General features: G+C 39.9%; 1 protein-coding gene across 3 annotated transcripts; it reads left to right on the top strand.

The window, feature by feature from the left end:
- Window positions 1–4957: 4957 nt before the first annotated feature.
- TPRKB (TP53RK binding protein) lies at window positions 4958–11542 on the top strand. 3 transcript variants are annotated; one of them, XM_081156597.1, is made up of 5 exons: window positions 4958–5043; window positions 7691–7850; window positions 8754–8876; window positions 10224–10400; window positions 11171–11541. In XM_081156597.1, the coding sequence occupies exons 2-5, from the start codon at window positions 7710–7712 to the stop codon at window positions 11255–11257; spliced, it is 528 nt and encodes a 175-aa protein (XP_081012723.1). In that variant the 5' UTR covers window positions 4958–5043; window positions 7691–7709; the 3' UTR covers window positions 11258–11541. The 3 variants fall into 3 exon arrangements, with proteins under 3 accessions (XP_081012723.1, XP_081012721.1, XP_081012722.1); XM_081156595.1 differs by having other exon boundaries at window positions 4966–5292; window positions 11171–11542; XM_081156596.1 differs by lacking the exon at window positions 4958–5043 and adding an exon at window positions 5608–5689.
- Window positions 11543–12683: the final 1141 nt, after the last annotated feature.

Genomic DNA, 12683 nt, shown 5'->3' with positions numbered 1-12683 from the left:
AACTTTTGTAGACTATAAAGTTTGCTTAATGAACAGAATAGGATATGACATTTAAAGTCTGGGAAATCTGAGAAGACTTTCATGGCTCCTTACATTTTTGCTTCTTTGTTGAATATAAATGGAATATAACTTGCTGGAATCTTTCTCCACTTGCCTCTCACAGTGCAGTAGTGCCTTGACCTTCAAATTTTCTAAGTTGTCTCTTTTGCTGCTATACCTCTAGAACACACAGATGGATCATGTGAGAGGTGTTAGTTTTAGTTGCAGAGGAAGCCAAACACCTTTGTTTGCTTAATAAAGTATTTCAGCATCATAACACCAAAAGCCTCGGTAGATATTTGATGAATTCTTGGGCAACTTGGCTTCATTTTGAAAGCCTCTTTCTTTGAAAATTTGTATCAGAATGTCTTATACTGCATGTGGTAGTTATTTTATCTGTTCAGTTTTATATGTGAACATGTTGAACCTGACCTTAATGAAATGCTCTAACTCAGCTACTCTCTGTCTGTGTCTAATTAGCTCAGCCAAGTTGCTACCCTTCATCTAAGTGATGGCTCATGCAGTTTTTCTTTGCCTGCTACATTTAACACAGATACAAGAGTTGTTGCTAAAAGGCTGGTCCTGGGGAACTGTTCCCCATGATACATCAGTAAGGCTCACTTGGAAGGAAATTGGAGCAAGACAGCTGGTGAGGCAAAAAAGAACAAGCAGTGGCAGGTATGGGGATCCAGCTAGTCTAGGGTTTCTAAGGAGTTCTTTGGAAGCAGTTTCTGAGGAGGACATTGCCAGCAGAAGTGCCATCATATAAACACTGCCACCTTCAAATACTTTTCTTTACCGGACTATTCCCTCTGTCCCCTTCCCCCTCTATTTCAGTTATCAGCGTGGCTTGTTAAAAACTAGGCTTCATTTGCTATCTTGTGTCTCATCTTTTCTTCAACACACTATAGTTCTGGCTTCTGCTCAGATCACACCATTGAAAGTCTTCTGGCTAAAGGGACCAGCAACTCCCTTTTTAAAAGGTCTTAGTGTAGTCCGGCTGGTGTCGCTCAGCGGTTGAGCATTCATCTATGATCCAGGAGATCACTGTTTGATTCCTGGTCAGGGGACATGCCCGGGTTGCCAGCTCGATCCCCAGTGTGGGGAGTGCAGAAGGCAGCCAATCAATGACTCTCATCATTAATGTTTCTCTCTCTCTCTCCCTCTCCCTTCCTCCCTTTGAGGTCAATAAAGTTATATTTAAATAGATATATAAATATAAAAATAAAAGTGTTCTATTTAAGCTTTTAAAATTTATTTTTATTTAAAAACTCATGAGTAGTTTAATATTCAAATAGTTCTACCAAGATTACCATGAAAAAGAATAGTCCCCACCCACCACACAGCAGATTTCTGAGCTGCTACTGAAGGGTGAGATGATCAGAAGTGTGTAGTAGTCAGTTCCCATGGTGGGGAGCCTTGATTAATGGAACACAATTCAGGAGGAGCCTGCCAGGCTAATTCCCCCTCCTTTTCCCCTTCTGTGGGCTACTCTCAGGCACGGGTTTTCCTTTCCAGCCTTCCAGAGAAAGTCCAGCCAGCTGAGTGAACACACAGGCCAAACCAGCCCTGTGTCTCGGCTCCAGCTCCATGTGAAGTCTGCCAGTGAGGTGATCCATTGTGTCTAAATGCTTTGCATCTTTCCTTGCTTCCCTTTCCTGCTTTCCTCACCTGCATCTCCTGAGTAAACCACCAACACTTTAATACTTGCTTCAGGCTCTGCTTTCCAGAGGTTTTGTTAATAAATCTGGCAGAGTCAAAGTTCTGAGCCATAGCTCTTTCCTGATTTGACATTGAGATGCTACACATATTTTTACCTTTTAGGAATTCAGAAATGTCAGTTACATCCACAGTAACAGTTTTTCAAGAAGTACAGGTTATTTTCACATGACATGGGAATAGTTTTTGGAGTCTGGGTGTCTTCCATGACCTCTTTGTTCAGATAACACTTCTATGGTTAGATTCACTTCAACAGATTGGGACAGTTATGCTTATGTGTGCAAGTCGTCGTATTGCAGAGAACAAGGTTGATATTCTTAGGAAAGTTCTCAGTTAACTCTTCAGATCAGTTTTTGAATTTTATGATGCATAATCTCTATTCTGCAGCTGTAGGTAAAAGGATCATCTTTACCTCTGAGATGACTTTTTGAAAAACAGTAAATTTCATCTTTTTTTAGTGTACAGTTCTATGAGTTTTGACAAATGCATTCAGTTTTGTAATGACAAGAACAGTTTTATCACCACCCTCCCACCCCTTCACCAAAAATTCCCTCAAGTCACTTTGTAACCAACTGCTCCCACCAAGCCCAGACCCTGGCAACAACCAATCTGTTTTCTGTCCCTGTAGTTTTGCCATTTCTAGGATGTCATGTAAGTGGAATCAGGCAGTATATGTAGCCTTTTGAATGTGACTTCTTTCATTTACTATAATGCTTTTGAGATTCATGCATGTTGCCAAGTGGATCACTAGATCATACCCTTTAATGCTGAGTTAGTATTCTATTGTATGGATGTACCACAGTTTGTTTATCCATCTACCAGTTGAAGGATTGGATTGTTTCCAGTTTACTTTTAACAAAGATGCTATAAACATTTGTGTACAGATTTTTTACGAACATATATGTTTATTTTCCTTGGGATGGGATTGCTGCTATGGGATAAGTGTGTGTTTAATTCTATAAGAAACTGCCAAACTTTTCCAAATGGCGGTACCATCAATAAGGTAAGAGTTCCAGTTACATCCTCACCAGTACAGCACTGTCTTTTTCTTTTATTTTAGCTAATCTAATACAGATGTTGTGTTGCCTCATTGTGATTTTTAAAACAGCTTTAGAAATATAATTGGCATACAGTACACTGTACATTTTAAAAGTGTACAGTTTGATATATTTGACATGTATACATCCATGAGATCATTACCACAGTTAAGATAGAACATATCTATTACCCCAAAGTTCCCTTGTGCCCCTTTGTAATTCCTCTTTTCTACTCCAGGCCCCTTACCCAGGCAACCACTGATCTGCTTTCTGTCACTATAGATTCATTTTATATAAGTAGAACCATACAGCATGTTCTATTTTTATGTCTGCTTTTTTCATTCAGCATAATTATTTTGAGATTCATCCATGTTATTGTATGTAGCAACAGTTGATCCTTTTGACTGCCAAGTTAGTCCATTGTATGGATATACAATTTGTTTATCCATTCACATGAATGTTTGGGTTGTGTTCAGCTTTTGGTGCTTATAAACAAGCTGCTATGAACTGAGACAACTTTTTAAAAATAAATTTGTAATTTCTAGAGTTTTGTAGAAATGGGACATACAGTAACATAATTTTAGATTCTTGTGATTCTTTTTTTGCTGAGCATGGTTTTAGATTGACCTATGTTGCAAGTATTGTTGCAAGTACCAATAGTTCATTCTTTTCTATTACTGAGTAGCATTTCATTGTATGAATTTACCATAATTTGTTTATCCATTCATGTGTTGTTGGGCATTGGGTTTTCATTTTTGGCTATCATGAGTAAATTTGTTATAAACATTTATGTGTATACCTTTGTGTGGATACATATTTTCACTTCTGGATAAAATAACAGGATGTAATTCCTGGGTACAGTAAGTGTATTTTATAATTTTTATTAAATATAATTTTAAAGAAACTGCCAAACTCTTTTCTAAAGTGGTTATATTCAGACCAGCAATATATGAGGGTTCCAGTTCCACATGTTGTACACTTAATATTATCAGTCTTTTAAGTCTTAGTCATCATATAGGTATAGTAGTATCTTCTGTTTTTAATTTGCATTTCCCTTATGGCTAATGATTTTGAGCATCTTTTCATGTGTTTATTGACCTTTCATATATCTTTTGTGACGTGTCTGTCCAAATGTCACCCATTCTTAATTAGGTTGTCTCTTATTTTTGAGTTGTAGTTCTTTATATAATCTGCATACTAGACTTTTGTCAATACTTTTTCCAATTAAATATATTCCCATTGTGTTCAAGCCACACAGTTATCTTTGCTATTCCTTAACTAGGCTAAGGCCTTATATGTCTTAGAGCCTTTGAATTCTCTTTGTTGCCTGGAATGCTGCTCTCCAGTCACTGTTCAAATGGCCCTTTTGGTGAGATACTTCTTAAACATCTGATTTAAAAGAGGCATTCCCCCCTTTTCTCTATTTTCTCTCCATAGCACATATCCATAGGACAGCTATATTTGTTGTTTACCTGTCTTCCAGTGTAAAGGATAGTATTGAACAAGATGAGCCCCAACCATAAAGAACATGGAAAATACAGCCTGTTTTTGTTGTGTGTTTTTTACCTCCTCTCTTGGAGGCTGATACATTCAGGGATGACAAACCAAATTTCTGAGCCTGGTAGATGAAGTTGATTTCATTAATGTAGTCACAATCTCTTCTTACCCAAAGCAAACCTCCCAGCGTGGTCCCCTTTAGGAGATCCTCCCTAAATGATCGTATTGAGACCAGGAAGGAAACTGAGTCCCGCAAGGAAACTGAGTCCCCCTTGCTCCCAAAAAGCACTGCTGAATCTCCGACCAGCGGAGACAAATGTAGAGCTCATCTTGGCCAATGCCTTTGAACAGGAGGAAAGTGAGGACGTCTCATCCAAGGCTCAACAAGGGTTAGGGGACAAGGCTGAAACTTGCACCCACACCTCAGCTTCCGACCCACGGATCGTTTCAGCCCCTTCACCGGAAGCGACCGACGGAGCCTCGGCTCTCCTTCGCGTCCGCGACAAGCCTTAAGCTGAGGGAAAAGGATCTGCGGGAGGAAGAGGTGAAGCCCGGAACCTTTCTCCCGCGGGGATCGGAAAGAAGCTGCGGACTCGAGGAGGGCGGAACTGGGTTCCGCTGAGGCCGCGCTTCCGGAAGTTGAGGGCTTTGTTTCGAGGGGAAGGTCTTCTGGGACGGACGGCGGCGGTGGCGTGAATCCTCCGAGCGTTGGAGCGGGCCGGGCAGCTGGAAGCGGGCGGGCTGGCGGCGGGTGAGCGGGAGGGTCCGTGCCGGGCTTCTGACACCCGATCTTTTTGAGATGACGCCTGGGGCTCCCTCCACCCGGGTTTATCAAACTCCTCCCGAGGCCAGGCCCTGGGGGTGCAGCACGGAAGTGATAGGCTCGGCCTCCAAGGAGTGTTCCCCCTAGGATGCTGACGCTGCCGCTTCTCTGAAGCTGTGACGAGGCTGAGAGGAGCTCGCGCAGTAGGGACCCAGCCCCGGGGCCCTGGGCGCTCTGGTAACTGCACTGGCAACTGGGAGTGAAGAGAGGGAGGAATTGAGTCAGGGGCACGCCCTGCCCAGAGGGCAGAGGGGGGAGAAAGCTGGGAGACTTGACGCTGCGAAGGCCGTTGGGGCTGCTGCGTGGTCTGGGAGGGGAGCGCTGGGAAGCAGAGGGGGAGGAAGGGCCCAGGTCTTAGAATCTGGACCGCCTTGACCTGAAGTTGGGGCCTGTCACAAGAGCAGCGGAAGGACAAGATTTGGTTTACATTTTGAAAGGATCACTTTGCGGGTAGAGGTTGGATTTGTGAGGCGACCATCCCTAGGAGGCCATAGCTGTAGAAGAGAAATGTTGGTCTAGGTTGGTGGCAGCGGGTATGGGAGAGAAGTGGACTGGCCAAAGTGATATTTAAGAGGTAAAGTTGGCCCTGGTCGGGTGACTCAGTTGAGTGGAGGGTACTGCCGTGCACCAAAAGGTGGTGGGTTCGTCTCCTGTCAGGGCACATACCCAGGTTGGGGGTTCGTTCTCCCCGTCTGGGCCCGTGCAGGAGGCTAGAACCTATGGATGTTTCTCTCACATGCTTCTCTTTCTCTCTCTCTCTCTCTCTCTCTCTCTCTCTCTCTCTCTCTCTCTCTCTCTCTCTCTCCCTCCCCCTCTCCCCCTCTCCCCCTCTCCCCCTCTCCCCCTCTCCCCCTCTCCCCCTCTCCCCCTCTCCCCCTCTCCCCCTCTCCCCCTCTCCCTCCTCTCCCTCTCCCTCTCTCCCTTCCCCTCTTGTCTAAAACTCAATAAACATCCTTGGGTGAGGATTTTTAAAAAAGAGGTAAAATTGCCAAGACTTTATGCATTAGACATGAGATTTAAGTGATATGATTCTAAGTTTCTGGCCTAAGTGAGTGAATTATATAAAACAAAAATATTTTGATGTGTGCTAGGGGTTCCTTTTCCCTAGTTTAAAAACTAAAACCACAAAAAAGGTTTTTTCCTCCATGATTATAAGTACTCAGTATGTTTTGTGTACTCTGTAGAAAACTGAGGACATACACAAAAATTTTTTATACAGGACAGTAAAAAATTACCTATGATCTGACTACCAAGATGGCCATATTTTAGTGTGCCTCCTTCATGTTTTTGTTTGCTGCCCGCACCTTTTTTTATAACTGGGAATATATTTGTTATATCTTTCTGTATCTACTTTTTCTCCATTGAACATTATCATGACAATAAACATTGAACTGGTATGTGTGAGAACATTATTTACAGATTTTTTTTTTCTGATTGTAACAGAAAAAGTCAGATATAATTCCATCAAGTCAGAGATAACTTTTTGGTGTATTTTCCTTTAAATTTTTTTGTTTGTTCCTGTGTGTCTGTGTACCTTTTAAAAATCCCCTCGATTTATACTAAATTTTATGTTTTGTTTTCCAATCAGATATTTTTATTTAATGTTATTTATTGTTATTTTCACACATCTTTAACTACTCTTCAAGGCTACAGTTTTTAATGATTTTTTAGTCACAACCAGTCCTCTCTTACTAGCTAATAGGTTTTCAACTTTTTACTGTTCGAATGAGAGGGACACCTTATTACATAAATTCTCAGATTTCTAATTTATTCCTTGAGAAAGAGTTCTAGAAATGGAACCTACCAGATAGAAAGATGAAGTGAACCTATCAAATTGCCTCACCCAAATATTTCATTAACACTTTGATTGAAATTGTTTTAAAGATCAAATTTTTGCAATGCTTTGTTTTTCCGTCTAAGGTTATAGTTATGTCTCTCTAGTTATTCAAGTTGTCTCTTATGTGTTTTTTATGTCTTTATATATACTTTGTCCTTTATCCTTGTTAAACTATGCCTAAGAAACATATGCCTTTGTTTAATCAGAGGGCACATTTATTTAATAAATGATTAAATTCCATGTGTGAAATGACTCTCTTTGAATTGTGTCATACTTTTTTTCTAAAATTATTTCTTCCTTATTATGTGTGTCTAGGTTCTGCTGAAATACAGATAAAATGGTGAGATCAGAAAGTTAAAAAACTGAGCAGAAGTGAAGTTTTGTTAATACTATAAGTAACCTGTGGTCTAAAGAATTCCGTATATTCTGTTCCTAGTTGTCTGTTGGGGAAGCTGCCCCTCAGCCATGCATCTGAGCTTGCCTCATTTCCACAACCAGGGGATTGGGCAGGAACCTTGATCTTTTCTCAAGTAAAGGAAGCTACAAAAAGCTCAGCAGAGTTAGGGAGATAACATCTTACGAGGATGCCAAATGTGCTTTTGGGATGGATTTTTCTAGTTTAACAGTTTTATCTTATTAAAGCTATTTTAATTTATTTGTTAGCGAAGATGTTTGTTATGAATTATAATGTTAACCTTTAAACAGAAGTTTTTTGGTCTTTTTGGTTTTATGCAATAGAATCCTGCTTATCTATGAAATGCAGTCAACACATCAGCTGGACCTATTTCCCGAATGCACGGTGACCCTTCTATTATTTAAAGATGTAAAAAATGCTGGAGACTTGAGAAAAAAGGCCATGGAAGGTACCATTGATGGTTCATTAATAAACCCTACAGTGGTGAGTACAAATGAGAATGCGTGAGATATACGGGGCATTTAAGAATACATTAACTTTTCATGATGTTATAGGTTAGCCTAAAATTGTCTTCAAAGTTCTTGTCCAAGGTGTGGAATGGAGTCAGATTTGGACAACCTTGAATTTAACAGTGAGTAAAAGCTGAAGTTTCAGGCCCTGTACTATGAGATAGGAAAGGTGTGCTCTGGCTTCCTAATGGCAGATTTCTGGATCTCCATTTCTCATCTGAACTAGAAAAATCTCTGCAAAGGAGGCATTGCATAGTGCTGACGAGCACATACTGTGGAATCCTGTTGCCAGGACTTAATCCCAACTCTGCCAGTTATTAGGACTTTGCACAAATGGTAGCCAACCTTTATATAGTGTTTACTCTGTTCCTGGCATTGTTCTAAGTGCTTTCCATGTACTAACTTCACAGCTACTCTATGAAGTAAGTACTATGATTACCTACATCTAACAGATAAAACACTAAGGAATTTGCCTGAGTTCCCTCCTTGGTAAGTGACAGAGCTGGCATTCAAACCCAGAGATTTGCTGCCTTCATTTCCTCCTTTCTGGCCCGTGAATAAGAATACTGATTCTTAGGGCAGTTTTAAGAATTAGACAAAATAATACAAGTATAAAATGTTTAGAATATGACCTTTCCCATGATATTAGCCCTTGACAAATGTTGTTTTTAAATTTTTTACTATTTAAGTTTTTTGCAGCTTTAAGATTCTATGATATTCTGAACACCCAGGTCCTTGAGATAGCAATTTTGAAAATATAGTCCGTAAGAACTGTAATGAAGTAAAACAACCTGACCTTGGACTTACCATGGGATAGGACCTGCATCTTCAGAGTACTCCAGACTCTGTGTGTAATTCTTTTTGTTCTCTTTGGTAGATCGTCGATCCATTTCAGATACTTGTGGCAGCAAATAAAGCAGTTCACCTCTACAGACTGGGAAAAATGAAGACAAGAACTCTGTCTACTGAAATTATTTTCAACCTGTCCCCAAATAACAATGTAATTAATATAGCTTTTACTTATTTTACTTCTGTTGACCTTGTCATGATAACATGTGTGTGTTCCCCACTGTTGAGTTAGAGGCTAGATTTCTGTAAGTCTGTTGTTAGTAACAAACCAAAATAATAGTGAAGAGAGGTATGGACAGAGAGTTGAGGTTTAGCACTGCCTCTTACTAGAAAAATAAGCTTTGAACTCACTTCACTTCTAAGGAAATGAAAGTTTTGCTAAATTAAGTGACAGTAGTTTTATCTATATAGGGTCAGGAAGATCCCTCTAAGCGATATCTAAATCTAAGTGATAAAACAGTAGGCGTGGATGTTTGTGTGTCATTGTACACATCTTTTATTCTCCCTGTAAACCCCTTGAGGATAGAACCCATGTCTTTTCCATATACCAGAAGCCTGCAGGTACCTAGAACAGCCCTTAACACAAGCTTATTCCCACACTCAGTGCATAGGAAGAGTTTGTGGTTTGAGAAACTGATATTAGCCAAAGTTATTGAGCTAAAGACATGCCACATGTGGCACATAACAAAAAATACTGAAATTTTGCTGATGAGGTTTTAGTATTACTACTACTATTAATAACACAACCAGTACTAATACCATCAAAAGAAAATTTAGGAAACCTGTGGTATGGTTTAAAATGCAGATGTTTGAGATATTTATAAAATGTATGGTAATAGAATTCCCCAGTGCCTGGAGGGAAAAATTACCAGATAATTATTGTTTCTTTGAGATCATTTGAAATCAAGAAACTATTCAATAAACATCTGTTGAGTTTGTCTCTATTCCAATGACAGTTCTAGGAACAAAAGAAACAAATATGTTCCTGAGGAAGGCAGATGAACAAGACAGAAGTTCAAATGCCCTAAGATAAATGACACAATGGGAATAATGATTCACATCTGGGGGAACAGCAAAGAACAGTTTATTCTGTATGGAGGAGGTGCAGTGGGGAGTGACATTTGATAGCACTTTGAAGGATGTGGGCACTCCAGGCAGAGAACAAAGTGTGAACACAGGCAAAGAAGTATGAAATGATAGGATTTCCAAACGGTCCAGCCTAGCTGGAGGCAGGATGCATGGCTGAGCGTCACTGCGGCCGGAAGAAGGGTGGTTTGTGTGCCTCGCCAAGAAGCCTGAGCTTGATTCCACTGGATGAGGCGCACCTTTGAGCAGAGAGTACGGTAGAGGCAGAACTGGTAGGGAAGGGGTTACTGAAGATAAAAACTAGTCAGAGAGAACCCTCAGAATATGAAAGTGACCTGAACAGGGAAGAAAGCAGGTGGGGAGATGCTTCAGATCTAGAAACCAGTTTTATTTTCCTTTTTCCCCCCCTCAGATTTCAGAGGCTTTGAAAAAATTCGGTATTTCAGCAAATGACACTTCAATTCTAATTGTTTACATTGAAGATGGAGAAAAACAAATAGATCAAAAAGACCTAATATCTCAGGTAGAAGGTCATCAAGTTTCTCTGAAAAACCTTCCTGAAATAACACATATTACAGAAGTCAAAAAGGTTCGTAAGTACACATTTGTAGAATGCGAGAGGTGAGGAGTGGTACCAGGGCTGTTTGCCGTTGCTCACCTGTGCTGCTGTGTCTCTGAACCTGTTTTCTTTCTAGTCCTCACCCGAGGATATATTTATTGATTTATTTATTTTTTAATTTTTTTCTTTTTTTTAGTAAGGGGGGAGAGAGAGAGAAACATCAATGTGAGAAACATTGATCAGTTGCCCCCTGAATGCACCCCTAACCAGGGATCGTACCCGCAACCTTTTTGGTGCATGGGACAACGCTCCAACCAACTGAGCCACTTGGCCGGGGCATTGTTTTGAACTTTTAAGAAAGGTTAATATAATTAAAAATTACTTGAAAAATAATTCTAGATGCAAAGAATTGGAAGATGCAGGTTTATGTAAAATATAATTAGAAACTTAGTTGATAAAAGCATTCTCTAATTAAGAAAAAATAGATAACTTTAAATGGTAAGCTTACATAGTATATTTGTAATATAAAATAAATAAATTTAGTGTGAAGCTAGTACCTAGATGTATTCTTTTAAAACTGGTACAAATTTGGTTTCTATGTTTAGTGCAATTTAAAAGGCACTTTTGACATAAGTGATGAATTGCTGTCTACTTTGCATATTTTAATCGTGTTTTTGTAATTTCATACCATTATCCCAATAATTGAATGATAAATGATTTTACTTACTCATATTTATATTATAAAAGTTAGTAGTGCGGAGTTATATTAGTATGTTATAATTTGTCTTTTATTTTTATAGATATATAAACTATCTTCACAAGAAGAAAGTATTGGGACATTATTGGATGCTGTCATTTGTAGAATGTCAACAAAAGATGTTTTGTGAGCCCAGCCAGCATGGCTCAGCAGTTGAGCATTGACCTACGATCCAGGAGATGGAGGTTCAGTTCCCAGTCAGGGCACATGCCCGGGTTACAGGCTCAGTCTCCAGCAAGGGGGCGTGCAGGAGGCAGCCGATCCATGACTCTGTCTCATCATTGACATTTCTCTCTCTCTCTCCCTCTCCCTTCCTTTCTCTGAAATCAATAAAATGTATATTTAAAATATATATATACATTTAAAAAAGATGTTTTGTGAAATGATAGAAATAGTAAACATTTTCAACATTTATAAAAAAAATTGGTTTTCCTTTTTTGATTATAAAATTTATATATGTTCATTATAGAAAAACACAATGGTATAACAAAGGGAGGGAACCTTCTAATCCTGCCTGTTAATATTTTAAAAGATAATCACTGTTAGTATTATTTGTTATTTTCTTCCAATCTCCTATTTCCATTCAAATATATATTTTTTTATATAATTGGAATAGTAATTACAAACATTTCCTGGATGTCTACAGAGTACTAGGTTTTTGCCTTAGTGATTTTACATGCACTAGCTTTTTTAAAAAATCTTTATTGTTGAGAGTATTACAGGTGTCCCATTTTCCCCCCTAGTTGACCCCCTCCACTTCGCTCCCACCCCCTCCCCAGGCCTTCACCCCGTTTATTGACTGTGTCTATGGGTTATGCATATATTATGCACTAGCTCTTATCCCTGCCCTTACCCTGGATACTCCAGCACCACCCTTCCAAAACCTCCTGGTTCTGTTTTACACATGAGAATTTAGTTCATTCTCGTAGCACTTTATGGGATAGATGCTGTTATTACCCCCATTTTACACATGGCCACTAAAAGATCATGGTAACTTGCCCAAGGTCCTACCGCTTGTGTAAAATCATGGTTTATAAATGGTTTGGGATTTTTTTTCTCACTTTATATTTTGATTGTGTCAGTCAAGGTAGACTAGGTCAGGGGTCAGCAGACCTTTCTGTGAAGGGCCAGACAGTAAATATTTACGGCCTGTGGTCTCTGTTGCATCTATTCACCTCTTGCTGTTGTGCAGGAGCATCCACAGACAGTACATAAGCAATGAGCATGGCTGTTTTCCAGTAAAACTTTATGTACAGAAATAAGAGATGGGCAGGGTGACTGAGGGCTGTCGTTTGTGGTGTTCTGGATTAGATTAGGCTGCAATTCCGGTCCCTGAAGCTCATTGGCAAAGGTTTCTTGCTCACTCAACACAGCCAGTGTGAGTCAGTAGGAAGACTTGCAGTGACTTAGGAATCCAGCCTGCTGAAGGCTTCATCGTTTGTGCTCCGTGGATCACCGCCGCTAAAAGGAACACTGACTTACAAGGCGGCTCTCAAAGCTTCCACATACCACTTATCTCATGTTCCACTGTCCAAAGCCAGTCGTGGCCATGCCAA

The sequence above is a fragment of the Miniopterus schreibersii genome (assembly GCF_964146895.1).
Source record: "Miniopterus schreibersii genome assembly, chromosome: 13".
Lineage (NCBI taxonomy): Eukaryota > Metazoa > Chordata > Mammalia > Chiroptera > Miniopteridae > Miniopterus > Miniopterus schreibersii.
This window is presented reverse-complemented; position numbering and strand designations above follow the sequence as displayed.